We start from the raw sequence: 14,595 nt of genomic DNA on the forward strand, positions 1-14,595 counted from the left end.
TACTGAACTGTTGATGTTTTGAATTCCCTTTCTCGCGATTCCTAGCCTGTCGCACCACCAAGAGACGCTTTTCTAACTGTAATGGTACAATAAGTTGCTACTAGTAACAGTACGCGTCAATTGACCTTTCACCTGCGTGGGCTTTTGAGTTTTCTGAACACGATAAGGCCGATTAGTTGATGACCATTGGCTTACATTCACTGGCATTATCAGCTGATATTTGCAGTATTATGACAATACTCTACTAACAACTGATATAGTCGCATGAAAAGCGTAGTGTGAGCCCTTGGAAAAACTGAAGTTCTACAATATTCACTTGACTTATAGCCTATTATTAAGAAATACCAATAATAAAAGCAGAAGACTATTTCGAGATTGAAAAGGTCGTTTGTGATGGAAAGACTACTGCAAATTTAAGCTTAAAACTGGTTACCCAGGACATGTTAAACAGTAACAGCAAGCCTATGTCCATGAAAATTCAGTACCGGTAGGCTAGGCCTATATAGCTGCATAACGCTTCTTATACCACTTACCAATACGTTAATTCTGAGAATCTAATGTACTAACTAGCCTAGCGTAGTGTAAAACTGTCAGTCTTCAGACTTACTTTTGTTGGTCCAGCTTCTAGGTTCACTTTACCGTATTTAACATCACTTGACTAAAGCTACACTTCCACAGACTTTTGCGAGGCAAATAGATAGAACTGAGCGCAAATATTTGCTAAGTCCATTGTGAGCAACTTGTTTTACTTAAAACTGTTTAAATAAGAGCTCATACCCGGTTTAGTTATTTGCGAATAGAGTGTTTGCATAGGCGTTCTGCACGCTGTTTACTGCAAAGCTTGGTGGTGTAAGCAAAATTTTAGTCATGAAAGCATGGGCACCCTTTATGATGAAATAACTTTTTAAATCAATTTTAGGGTCTTGTGCAGAAGTGCACAACCAAATGACGTCACAATTTGTGTAGCAGGTGTATAGTATACAATTGCATCACGTGGTCATGCACTTTTGCAGTTGACCCAAAACACTATGGAAAATTTGCTTTCAGTGCACTGGATAAATGCACCAATAACTATAATGCCAAAATTTGTGCTTCGCCAACGTAATAGCCTACTTACAATATAGAAAATCCGGCACAATGACAATTCTGCACCAGTTTTTTTATTAAGCCCACTTTCTGTGCTGGGGAAATCCAGTGCATCATACAAACTTCCAGTAGTTCCAAAACAGTTATCACTGCCTCCATTGAAGCAATAGTAGTTTGTGCACATGGAATACACATACATGCATTACTGTATAAACAGAACAACTTGGTTAACTTTAGCACAATATGGAAATTAGCTAATTGTATAGAATGGACACCGAAGATAGGCTGAAGTGGTTAGAGACTCGAATTGCTTCCTCACTTCGACCGCGAGCCGATGAATTACGATCACTCTTCAGTCGAGATGAGTCTCGAGCAACTTTGATTGAATTTTTATCTAATGATGAAGCTCATCAGCTGTTTGTCTTTGGGATAAATGAAGATCGAGGAGGAGGGTTGAGAGTGTCACTGAATGCTCCAAAACGAGTATGTTATTAAGAAAACATCTGCTTTGAATCTCTCTGATTCATGGCAAAAATTGCTTACATGAAGTACCTGTCTCGGGCTATTTTACCAACATTAAATCTTTGTTGTAAAATGTTTTCCATTGCGAAACTGAAATCTTAATTAAAACATTTTGTTAGTAAACTGTTTGTTTGAATTCACTTTTATGTTAACCCCTTGTTTTTCCATCATACAGTTAACTAATCATACCCTTTTTTTATTAAATTTGTTTTCTTTTTCTTTATATTAACTAGATATTGGAAAAGTGCATCAGTTTTGTCAAGACTGGTTCAGCTTCTCAACTTCATGCAGGAAATTTTGATGATGGAGTTACCTGTATGGATTTGTCCGAAGTTTTACCTCATGCTGACATGTTTGTTAGGTAAAATTCTTTCGTTTCTTAAAACAGTACTATGTCTTGAATTACGTTATTAAAAATATTTGCGTATATTATTATGTCTAGATACATTATATATACCTCATAAAGGCACGTAAGATTTTATATTTTGGTTTGTTATCGTTATTAAGCAAATTTATTAGATCTACATTGTGGGTATTTTGCTTTGACTAATACAGTAGTATTGAAAAATGTAAACTTTATGATTGTTTAAAGGGACGTGTTTCTGCCACTACTCTGCACTGACACTGATCTTATGAGTGAAGGAGAAGATTTGGCAATTACTCCAGACAAGCTGATGGATATTATACATCGATTGTTAGGAAACTTGGAAGTAACCAGAGGTGTAGAAAATGGAAAGGTATGTTAAGTTAGTGATTTCTACTGTACATACTAATCCTGTATAGTTCTTAGCCAGTTTTCAAAAGAAGCCTTTAAACAAGATCTTTCCACTTTATGTTTTCAGTGGTTACTAATGTGAAAAGTACCATGTTTATACGCTTACCATGAGTTCATTTGGTCAGTCTCAGTAATGTATGCTTGCAGGTTATGCTACCTCTCCCATGCATAGAGGTGCTTGCAGAGGCAGCTGCTTTCCATCCACGGCAGCCAGCAGTTGTTCATGTCCTTGAATCTGCTGTTGTTGGCTGGATTAGACAGATCAGACATTTATTACGTCACGATGCTCTTGCTGCTACAAAGTACATATAGTTTCAACTTTTTCCTTAGCTTTAGATTGTCTGTTAAACACCGGCTTGTTGGTGCTTGTTTAATTTAGCTGCGTGTTTAGTGAAGAAGATTAATTTTTTTATTTATTTACAATTAATCATATTCTTGTTATTGTAATATTGTTACATTTCTTTTCCATGCGCACTACTGTTAAAAGTAGCATGTTTATTTTGTAATGTGGGATTTCGAAACTTTATGTCTGAACAACCAAAATGAGTCTAATGATTTTGTGACCAAAGTTTGCATAATTACGAAAGATGCTTCAGAAATGCTGTTCTAACAAAAGGCATTTTGCCCTAGTTTTCTTTTTAATGCTCTGTACCCATAAACAACTTGCTTGTAATTAACACTGCTACATTGATAACGCAAGGTGTTTCATTTTTTCATAGGCAGTTGAGTGTGGAACAGAATGAGTCTATACGTCCTCACCATGAAATTCAAATGTGGGAAAAGTACATTGAACACATGACTTCTCTGCTTGACCAGCTAAAAGGTTTAAATTGTTTTTCTTTACCAGAATTGTATAGCTTGCCAATAATCAATTTTTTTTGGTTTGCTAACTATAAAACTTAGCATTGCTCCTTGTCCTTGGTTTATTTGACTCTGGTCAAAATGATTCTGCATTGGCTTTACATTAGACTATCATATGTGAATATTAATACAATTAAGTTTTGCTCTAGTCTAGCGTATATCAATGCTGGTTTTTGATATGTTTCAGCTCCTGTAGCAACTGATATTCTGATGAATTTAAATCATGCCAACAGTGCCTACGCACAATCATTTGGTGAAGTCCAATCCGAAATTGAGATCGCCCTTGAAGAAGCGAAAGCGAGATTGCAGTGTTTTTCAACAATGTTACCCTGGATACATGACATGTACCGCACCTCATCCATAGACAGAATGTTAAAAGGTTTGCACCATTTTATTTCCAGATGCATTTGCATTGAACTTTATTTGTTTTCTTTGTTTGTCCACTTTGTTGCAGCTTTTAGAGCGGTAGAGCATTAATATAGTGGCATTATATTTTTACATAGTTTTTCCTCCCCTTCTGCAAACTGTGCTGTTGATCTGGAAGCATTCCGAATATTATCACTCGCCGAAACCGTTCGCACAACTTCTGAAAATGCTATCCAATGAAGTATAGCGGATACAATAAAAATTCAGTACGCCGAAATCTTGGCAGAAAATTAGATTTGGTTTTGTTGTTTTTAGGTAGTTGCCAGAGCAAGAAGTTTGGTCGGTGATAGCCCTTTTGAAGATACGCATCGTTCATACACAGCGCTTAAAGACGCTCTGCGCATATGCGCTGCTTTCAGAGGAACGTATCTTGATTTCAAGGTAATTGTGCATTATTCGTAACTGTCGTGACTTCAGAAGATCAATCTGGAAGGCAGTTGTTTGCCTACTTGCCCATTACCAAACCTCAATATAGGAAACAATCGCCCTTATTGAATTTTATTGTTAACGTTTTTCAGGAAACCGCAAACGCATTCAACATGCAGAAGGTCGAGTCAACAGTCATTACTATGGCACGTTTGAGACCCAAAGATAAAAATGTTCTTTTCCGCACTCGTATGTATGGACCTACCGGCTACCAGCACTGGCGTTCCGGTGGTGAAGCCGACAGTAAGAACATAACTCTGTGATACCACCTAGCGAGAGACATTGTCTAACAAGTTAAATTTGAGCGTCTAACCGTATTAAAATGTGCATATGGCTTAAACTACATAAACTTTTGCGTGGAAATCATATTAGTTACGTTTTATTTAAACAGATCTGTTTAATTACGTTAGTTTGTGCTTAACTCACTCAACGGAAAAATTCTTGCTCAAGTCGTGGTCTTTGTGCTGTGATGACAAGTTTTCTTGTCTACAAAGTAGTTTATACAAGTCGCGTTGATTCTTTTGCTATACTAGCTAATGCTCTCATATTATAGATGACGGGGAACAGTGGGTGGACTCAGCCTGGCCTCCGAGAAATAGCAAATGTTTTGCGGGCCTGAGTCGGTTCGTGGAAAGATGTAATGATCTTCTCGATCTCGTGGAGACCACCCGTCACTTCTTCACTTTGGAAGAAGCGGCCCGTGTCGGAGGGGCGGGCACAAGAGCCCTGGATGCTCTCATATCTGACATTCACCAGGTAACAAATTGTTGACTATAATTGATATTACAGTACCTTTGTTCTTAATGGGGAATTATTGGTGTTAGTTTAATAGCAATATTTTATTGCTGTATTCCCATTGCGGTGTAAGCATTGATAGCTGAACGTCCATTTAAAGTTAACATTAAAATAACCAATATTAAATAATAAAATGCATAATGAAGGTTTTCATGCGAACAATTCGAGATTTTACCAGCCACAACCGAGACGTGCTAACCATCGATGAAAGACAACATTTCGAAAAGGCCTTTTTTCATTATCGCTCGGTTATCAAGACCCTTGAGCACAGGCTTGCCGGTGTGCTGAGGACATCTATTCGTATCAGCCCCAGTGCAATGTCTCATCTGAGGTTAATTTTAAGTTGTTTTTTATATTTATGTGGTTTACATCGTCCGCATCAAGCACTTTTCAAATGGAGGGCCAAATTATTTTTCTGAACAATAACTTAACATTGAAATATAGGGTTGTATAATTGATCCTGCTTGTTTGTTTTGTTTGGTAATATTTCAATTACGTAAGAATTGAGTACATAATTAGTTGGTTAGTTATGATTAAATTAGTCTCTGCTTACATTTTTTAATCAATTGTTAAATATCGCACGATTTTTAGTATTAACCATAGCGGTCACTGGAGAGAAAAACACTTTCGCGCAGCTTAGCTAACGTTTGGTGTTGAATTCTGTTATTTTCGCCCTCGAGTCTTTTGGATTATGTGAAGCTAATTCTATCAATTACCCGTCAGAGTTTTGGAGGTTTTTGAAGGAATTAGTGCGAGGGAATTACTTCAGCGTGAACTTCAAACCGAAAATCATTCTCTCATTCATGAACTCACTGAAGAATTTCGATCCGTGAAAAAGATGTTCGAATCGTCTGCAAGCAACGTACCAGTCCATGTCAATATGCCCCCGACTGTTGGAAAACTAGTTTGGGTAATCTATCCATATGTGTGGCTTACGAGCGGTACACGTACATACAAACGAGACGTATTTATCGTACAGACGTACACATACTAGATAATAAGTTAATAACAAACCATTTACATTTGCAACGTGAACGATGTTAACGTTGGTCTCAGTACTTAAATATGCAAATTCAACAAACATTGCTTTGGAAATTGTAGATCCGTGCCCTAAAAGAAAGAGTTGGTGCACCCATGGCAAAAGTTCGAGAAGTCTGTCCACATGCCCTGGAGAGCGACGTAGGTTGGCAATTGCGTGACGCATTCACTGACATCATGAACGAACTTGAAAAGTATGAAACCAGGCTACTAACATCATGGTCAAGAAGCGTGGACACGGATTTGCGGTAAGTTTGTCCCATGTTGACGTTTTAACTCCATTTATCGCTGTTCTCTATACTTTTTATAGCATATTGTTGTTACGCTTACTTTTGATATCCGCTTAAGAAGAGTGTTGTAAGCTTGTTTTAAAAATTGGCGCCAAATTTTATATTAAACAAACTGCATTTGTTTGCAAGGAAACTTAAGACCGTTCAAGAAGTGAAGTGAGTCGTTAAAGATTTTTTTTTAGTTCTATGCGTTGCTTTTTCTCCCCACAGGAGTCGTCTAAAGCAGCCGGTGTTGACAACTGAACCTTTAGAATCAGTGCAAATGCCGAGCGATTCCCGGTTATGGAATCGCAGCTCCGGAGCGTCTACTTCGAACGATGACGTGGAAGGGAAGGCAAACACCGTTTCTGGACTGAAAGTAAATCTCGACTCGAAGCTTCTAGAAATGCTTCGGGACGTCCATTACCTGCAACGATCACCGCACAACGTAAGTGTAAACTTCAATGTCGGCAGGGTTGCAGCAATGATTGTTTTTCAAAATTATATAGAAAAACATTCTTTTTATATTGTGTGGTATTAATAATGTACATATAAACTTCCACCGTTTTTCGACGGTTAAACGAGAGGTTTGTCATTTTAACAAGGTTCTGCTATCGTCAACTTTTGAAGGTGCTCACCATAATTGCTTTCTTTATTGTTTACTGGTATAGGTGCCTATTCCCGCGGTTGTTCGAGCCTTGCTCCGCTCTACGGACAGTTCCACTTTACAATCACAGTGCACTAGAATGCGGACCATCGTGTCCAAGCACAACCACATCGTGAAAAGAATGCAGGAATACGAACAAATGCTCTTTGAAAATAAAATGCGCGTTGTAAGCACTTGCGTATTCGCTTAACTCAGTTAATTTGAAAACGTTTTAACAACATCTGGTAGCTATTATCTTACTTTGTATAAGAAATTACGATTTAAAGACATTAAGTCTTTGTTTGTTTAACGATTTATCTTCATTTTTCCAGATTGACGAGCTCATTTCCGAGGGTACCGAAGTAGTGACGTGGGGTTCGGCAGATCTGGAAGATTTTATGGAGAAGACTTCGTCGGTGATTTGTGATGACGTATATGCCGTCTTAACACGGATTCATAACAACTGGGACAAAGTGAAACAGATGTCACATTCATGGTCAGAAGGTGAGTTTGTTGTGTCATAACTGCAATCTAAATTCCATTCTTTCTACTTAAAATTATTTGTGGAGCGGATTTCGCGTGGGCACTTCCTCACCTACAACGATTGCTTGCACTGGTTTTAAACCGGTTTGGAACAAAAGGTGATAAGAAATGTTGTGTAAATTTACCACACTATGCTGAATGAAGGAGCGTTGGATATATTCACGAGCCACCTGCAGGAGAGTAGGACGAAAAACTTGATGCAACTCATTCAAGAGCAAAATGAAAAAGATGAACAGTATCGCCGGAAACTGCTTCCGTCTGGTGTAGAAATACATCAGTTGTTGCAGGATTCTTTTGAAGTGAGCAATCCCTGTATAATATTGTGTATCTGTGATAGCTGGTGTGTGTTGCTGTATATGTTTCTTAATTTATTGGGATAACTATTAGAAAAAGTTATAAAAGTACAAATTTTTGTAAATGTAATAGTATTCCAGGAAAAATCTAGACGTTAGTACAGCAATTGCATTTTACAGCTATTTTATCTATAGGTACATTTTTGTTTTAGCAAATACAAGGAAAAAGCTTGTGCCTGAATTGGTAATGCTGCTTTCTGTTCCGCATGATAATGCTGTTATTTATGCCGCGATTGTAGTTTTGTTTTTCTACTTTCAGACCCTGGAAATAAGTGCTGCATCGCCCGCATGGCAACTTTACACGGCGCAAATGGATGCCATGGTGCTAATGTCTCTAAAAACCAGCATATTGACCAGCCTTGACGCAATGTACACCACCATCGCGAATACTGAAAAAAGCGAAAACGATCAGGTATTAAACATTGTCAAAGTCAGAATATTTTTGTCGTGGCTATTTTTGCTTATTGAAAAAAATTTTAAAAGCGTTACAGTAGTTGGTGCTAATGTAAGTTTACTTTTTAACCGACCTGTCTTAGATTTTGGAGATACGTTTAGAGTTGGTTGAACAGACTGTCTCTTTTTCACCTCCGCTTGATCGTTCTGCATCAGTGGATAACGTGGAGGATGCTGTTTCCTCCTGGCTCACATTTTTTCTTGAAAGATCAAAACTCATTAAAAGACTGACGGTAAGAAATATGGATAGTGAGAAATGTAATAGTAGTTTCATTAATTTATTGCATCTCTTTTTGTCTTGCATTGCATTCGTTTGTCAGCTGTATAGACTAATAGTTAAGCAATGGGTCAATATGTGAGAAGGTGTCCGTTCGTTGCTCACTGAGAGCACACCGTTATGTTTTGGCAACAAGCTTAAAGGCATGCCTGAAAGTGGGCATGAAGATTGGTTTCTCTTGGCTTTCTGCCCACTTAATGTAAATCTTTTCTACAGGCTTAAACTCCTTCATAAGCAGGTTTATCTCCACCATTTAAAAACTCATTGGAGAGCCTTTTATTGTTTTTTTGTTCAGCCTTTTTTGTACTTGTTGGAAGTCACAATTGTAGAACTCAAGACAACTCAACTCAAGACATAGTGATGTTCTTTTGCGATAATTTTGATTAATAATAATTAATTAATAAGTTCAGTTTTTCCCAATTGCTTTATGCGTTCACCATAGTTATTAATTACACAACCCAACAAAAAATTTGTGAGTAATTATGACTCTCTTAAGGTAGCCAAATGCCTCTTTTTTCTGATGCTGGAAATGTTTCAACGATTTTAGGTATTTTCAAGACACTGAATTCGAAAATTAGTTTTGCCGAATTGGCTTTACTTTTTGAAATATTAATGTTTTAATATTTGCATCTAATATACCTGTTAAACGCATACATAGGCATCTAAAGAAGTTTAATAAATTCATAATTTTGTCATAGAGTTGCTATAAAAGTACTTGAGGAGGAGGTTAAACCCAATTTTGATAGGAAAACCATACACCTTAACTTATTTTATCACCTATAAAAAGTTATGATGACAACGACCCACACTTTCCAGACTGATAAATCCTATGCTGCATGCCCGATATTCCAAACAAAGGTTGATAAACTCGCCATTCCAACTTCTTGTGCTGTGAATCACACAGTTCTCAGTGGTAGAGCTACTCTAGGTGAAGTGCTTGAGAAAGATTTAGCCTAACAACATCCTCATCTGCTATAGTGTAGCATCAGCAACAATCCCGACTTATTTTATTACAACTGACTGTGGTGAACAAACAAAACAAAGTTTGTCAAGCTGCTGTTTCTTTCATACTTCAGAGTACACCTTTGTCTTTGTAACCAATATAAACTTGGGCTCCCCACAAGATATGCAAAATCATTGTAGAAGCGCTTGGGGTGTGAAATAATGGAATAAGGAAAGCTTGAACTTTGGGGTAGCTATGGGGGGGAGGGAGGGAGGGTAGGGAACCACAAAATCACCACTGTAACTGTTATTTATGCATAGTTAAGTTGACAGATTTCATTTGTTACAAAAAAAATTGGAGTATCCTGGCTTTGTATCAGTTGGGCGACCATAGTTGTATGCATGAATTCATACCTGTCTTTGCATAACTGCCACACCTTCAAAAATCAAAGAGTGAAGAGCCATATGCGAGGAAATGTCAAAAATGCAACAGTGATAGTAGCAGCAATTATGTCAAGAGTTCTTCAACTTCTAAATTATTTACTCAAGGAGAACTTAATCAACTACTTTTGTGACTGTTTCCCTGGTTTCAGCACTGAATAACTTCAAGCAATTGTTGATGGCCCACAGATTCGTAAACTCATGGTAGAGTCAAATTTCACCAGACATGTGATCGATGTTAAGCTTGCTGCTTGGTCCAGTTACCTCACCATCGTAAAGAACTTCTTAGGAAACAGCAAGCAGAAAACTATATTGAATTAGCACATTGTATGCTGAACAGCTTTCAAGAACTGGGGCAAATATAAGCATCAAGGTACATTTCCCCCACAGCCTACTTGAGTATATTTCCTGAAAATCTGAGGGATTTACCTACAGAGAAACGTGAGTGGTTTCATCAGGATTTAAAGGCCATGGTCCATGGAAGAAAGGTACCCAGAGAGATGGGACCAACACATGATGGTAAATTAGTACTGGAACCTCCAACATGGTTGTCCTGATTTTCGCTATAAAAGAAAGTCATGCAAAAAGTCATTCATAAAAAAATTATTTTATCATGCGCTGTTTTGCAATTTCCTGTGGTACTTTCCGCCGACATATCACTGATCTTTGCAGTGTGTGATGTGCCTCTTTGGCTCTTTATTACAGGTGTTCCTTCTAGTACGCAAACCTTCTGTTTCTGGGCCACTTGACTCAACAACAAGCATTTGCAGACCACAATAAGTGTGTTTTATGGGCTGAATGTGACCTACATGTGGCGAAATCACAATAGAAGTATCAGCGTTTGGATGTAATAATGCAAAAATGAAACAAAATCATATCAAAAAGCCTTTTGAGTTCTATAGGCCTACATCATGATAAACAAAAAATACAAACCGGCAATTTTTTCCATTTTTTCGTAATTTCTGACCTCAAAATTAAAATATATCTCAAAAACTAGAGCCAATAGAAAAAATAAATCTTTTTTTCGGATTCAGCACCCCAAATATAACCCAAAATTGATGAAAAATTTTCGACATAAGAAATTATATTGACCAACGTTATCTGTTTTAAGGCTGCTAAATCATCACTTAGGTCACTGTTTTATTTATGCAGACCATATCAAAACTACTATGAATTAAGTCATTGCCAGAAGTGAAATACAGCTATGTGCAAAATTATAATGTAATATTTAATCCACGTATAGTTGTATACATTAAATGTGCCGGTACTATATAAAATGATTTTAGGATCCGACAAGGACATACAGTGACTTCCTCACCAATGACAGAGAAGTTTGGACATTCCTAGAGGCAATTCAAACTGAAGTACAAGAGAACACAGTGGAATGCAAGAAACATTTGTCTCTGTTTGATGATTACAAGTATGTTACATTAAGTGATCACATCACCACTTTTTCTAGCTTCGTTGGATTAAGATGCAGTATTTTTACTTCTGTACCAAGTTAACGAGTTGTAGTTTGAAGCCTGATCTAGGTATCGATCTTCTTTAGATTTCTATGGGTTCAGGATGTCCAGCAGTCATTCAAAGACTTTCTTAATGGTCGTCCATCTCCCAATCCTCTCCGCATTTCTAAGCAATCTCACAAGAGGAGGGACGACACAAGCAGAATTGCTGGAACTGGGCAGAGGTGGAACTTTGTAAATTAAGAAGTCGATTTTTATGTAACTTTAGTTTTGAATTGTTCAATCCAATTGTTTCTGGTACAATTTAAAAAAAAGATTTGAATTCTTCTTTAAGGATGAAAAATTATGCAATGCTTGAAAAAAATTGATCAAAAATTCTTTGTTGAATGGCTGTTGACGTAAGACAAATATTTAAAAATTTTTTATGTGTTTTGTTTCTCGTTTTATTTCTCCGTGTCACAGTCAGCGTAGAAGTAATAGCACCTTTAAACATGGTTTCTAAATCAGTTTATCACTTTTAGGGCATATATTTGCCACAAGTAATGTATATGAAATATAAGTGACATCCGCTTTGGCAATTAGCGTAGTGTTGCTCAAAACATTTTGCAGATTAAACACTTTTTATTTGAATAGGTCTCGCTACTCCTTGCGAAGTCCGGATGCTGTAAACGAGGCAGAAAGGGTCTTTCTCACCTCCCGTTCTGATCATCATCATAAAGGAGGTCAGCGTGATAATGTGAGATCGGCAGATGACAATTTGGTGGTACCTGGTCTGTCGGATTTTGACGAGGAAATTGGAATTTATAGGACAGCTCGAGACAACATCAGTGCCCTGCCTGATCGTAAAGCTGTTGGTTGGATCTTGTTTGATTTTCAGCCAATAAAACAAGTATATGTTTGTAGCTTATCTGTATTATTATCACATGTCTTCGTTATGACATATCATCGCTTATCGCATGGAGAACATTATTGATGCTTTAAGAGTTAAGATTTGAAAAATATTTTTGCAAGATTTTGAACGTTACAAAACACGTATTCTTATCCAGGTTTTGACCACCTATGCCAGCAAATGGATGTGGACGTTTATAAAGTATCTCTGCGATCAAGTCACAGATTCTTTGGATACACTTGCTGACTTCCTGGCTCGAACAGAGCCAGAGATTGAAAGCATCACTGGCGAGGAAAGAGATACTGCATCTTTCATGAAAATGATGAGGCTTTTCAATGAAGTCTCAGCTCAACAACAAGACATGGATGGAAGGTTGGTGACAACGCTCTGCATGATAAATGATAAACCAAAAAAAATTTTTTCTGTGTATAGAAACTTATAAATCTTTCTGTTTTATACAATGTGGTTTTTTCATTAATACTTCAATGTATTGTACCTGGTTATGCTTGTCCTGTTATTTCCCTATCTTAATCACTAAATACAATATTTTTTCCATAGTTTTTCAGACATAACATTATTATAGTAATAGCCTTGTATAGGAATAGAACAGTAGGGTTAACTTCCGAATATTTCTTTTGTTTTAGATTCTCAGTGATGCAAAGAACAGTTGATCTCCTTGAAAAATATGACATGAAACTCCCAAACGACACCCAAGAAATGTTTAAGTCTGCACCAGATCGTTGGAATCATCTTAAGACTAAGGTGTCATTGGCAAAGCAAAGACTCGGTCCAAGGATTCAGGTTTGTAGTTTCATTAATATGTCAAAAATTAAGTTTATTTCCATAGTTAGAAGTCTAGGCTTCCTATTTGCCACTATTACATCTGATATTTTTGTACAGGAAGAGTCAGACCGCATTACACGTGACCTGTTACGCTTCAGTGAACAGGTGCAGTTGTTGGCCTCTGAATTACGTTCTTCAGATATCTTTTCAAGAGACTGTACGATACACGATGCAAATGCATCGATTGAAACTTTTTTCAGAAGACTACGAGCATTACAAGTGGAAGCTCAGGATCTCATTGAACTACAGGTAGAATCATGAACAATTATTTATCCATAAAATGACTTTGTGCTGTCGTTAGCTGCAATAAGTCTGTGCAACTATCTTGAGCGTCATTTTTCCTGTTTAAAATTATAGACATTTCAACAAGCACTAGGTTCTTTTGACTGCTGTTCATTTTCTACTGGTTATTTTTGGATCAGTGTTTAATAACCTTGTTTTCTTATTTTTCAGGAATTGCTGGAGACAGCCGTTGTCAATTTTTCAGTACTCGCCCAGTACCAACGCGACCTCCGTAACCTTAAACTTGTCTGGCATCATGTTAAACTGGTCCAGGATGAACAGAGAGACTGGAAGTTAAAACATTGGCAAAGAATTGACACCAAACACCTTCATCAAGCCATTGCTAAACAAAAGGATATCATACAGTCACTTTCATCAGAGGTGCAGTGGAGAATTTGTCTTTGAAATTCGTTGCTTGGTATAATTCTTGTGACTTTTCTGGTCAAGCGTAACCTTCTTGAGAACTTTTAAGTGTTCCAATAGATAAAAGTTTCAAACTTATAGCATTCCATAAACTTTGAATTGTAATTTATTTAATTTATTAATTTAAACTTTTAACTTTATGAGGAATATGCTTATTTTTGTAAAAAGTACCACTGTTATTAGCTTCAAATACATTATTCGACTATTGCATGTAACATAGTTGTTTGTTCACAATGCATAAAAACAAATTTATTATAGTTATGAACATTACCATGACTTCTTCAATATTTATATCATTGAAGGATGTAAGTTAATCAATTTCAAATAACTTGTGGTATCTAAATTTAATTGGCTGCTTTTGAATCGATTTGAAATTTATTGTGAGCAAGACCTGCACCAACCAGAGCATCTTTCTATCTTCAGGTGACAGACTGGGATGTATACATGGGAATGATAGTGTCCGTGAATGTAATAGAGCAATGCTTGCCGTTGGTTGAAGACTTAAACCACCCTGCAATGAGAACAAGGCATTGGAAACAGCTTGTTCGTGTTACAGGTTGATACAATGATCTAAAAAGCTGGAAAGAATGTTAGCAAGTTAATTCCAGCAAAGAGCCCTTTCATAGCGTGGGCTTCAACGTTTGTTTTTTCAACTTACAAGTTTATTTTTAGGTGGCCTGTTACAAACTGATACTGATAGTTTGAAGAAAATGGTTCTTGGTGACCTACTGGAGCTTGGCTTACAGAAACATGCTGATGAAGTTAAAGCAATTGTGCAACGAGCTGTCAAAGGTTGGACAGTTTTTCCTTGGTCCTTGACCTATGCCTTGGTTTGGATGCCA

At 37.1% G+C, this 14,595-nt stretch overlaps 1 protein-coding gene across 1 annotated transcript in view; it reads left to right on the forward strand.

The window, feature by feature from the left end:
- Nucleotides 1-1,211: 1,211 nt before the first annotated feature.
- LOC143446359 (uncharacterized) overlaps nt 1,212-14,595 on the forward strand; it is a 48,328-nt gene continuing 34,944 nt past the window's right edge. The window contains exons 1-28 of the mRNA XM_076945958.1: nt 1,212-1,569; nt 1,842-1,969; nt 2,201-2,345; nt 2,531-2,685; nt 3,103-3,206; nt 3,432-3,623; nt 3,748-3,851; nt 3,926-4,051; nt 4,189-4,339; nt 4,650-4,852; nt 5,038-5,222; nt 5,615-5,801; nt 5,993-6,177; nt 6,430-6,646; nt 6,870-7,031; nt 7,177-7,348; nt 7,532-7,686; nt 8,000-8,152; nt 8,277-8,426; nt 11,140-11,273; nt 11,403-11,540; nt 11,950-12,205; nt 12,363-12,577; nt 12,850-13,006; nt 13,106-13,297; nt 13,502-13,711; nt 14,177-14,309; nt 14,426-14,545. Of these exons, the coding sequence (XP_076802073.1) occupies nt 1,354-1,569; nt 1,842-1,969; nt 2,201-2,345; nt 2,531-2,685; nt 3,103-3,206; nt 3,432-3,623; nt 3,748-3,851; nt 3,926-4,051; nt 4,189-4,339; nt 4,650-4,852; nt 5,038-5,222; nt 5,615-5,801; nt 5,993-6,177; nt 6,430-6,646; nt 6,870-7,031; nt 7,177-7,348; nt 7,532-7,686; nt 8,000-8,152; nt 8,277-8,426; nt 11,140-11,273; nt 11,403-11,540; nt 11,950-12,205; nt 12,363-12,577; nt 12,850-13,006; nt 13,106-13,297; nt 13,502-13,711; nt 14,177-14,309; nt 14,426-14,545 (4,645 nt within the window). The 5' untranslated portion in view covers nt 1,212-1,353. The remainder of the gene's footprint in view (nt 1,570-1,841; nt 1,970-2,200; nt 2,346-2,530; nt 2,686-3,102; nt 3,207-3,431; nt 3,624-3,747; nt 3,852-3,925; nt 4,052-4,188; nt 4,340-4,649; nt 4,853-5,037; nt 5,223-5,614; nt 5,802-5,992; nt 6,178-6,429; nt 6,647-6,869; nt 7,032-7,176; nt 7,349-7,531; nt 7,687-7,999; nt 8,153-8,276; nt 8,427-11,139; nt 11,274-11,402; nt 11,541-11,949; nt 12,206-12,362; nt 12,578-12,849; nt 13,007-13,105; nt 13,298-13,501; nt 13,712-14,176; nt 14,310-14,425; nt 14,546-14,595) is intronic.

The sequence above is a fragment of the Clavelina lepadiformis genome, chromosome 2 (genome assembly GCF_947623445.1).
Source record: "Clavelina lepadiformis chromosome 2, kaClaLepa1.1, whole genome shotgun sequence".
NCBI classification, from domain to species: Eukaryota; Metazoa; Chordata; class Ascidiacea; order Aplousobranchia; family Clavelinidae; genus Clavelina; species Clavelina lepadiformis.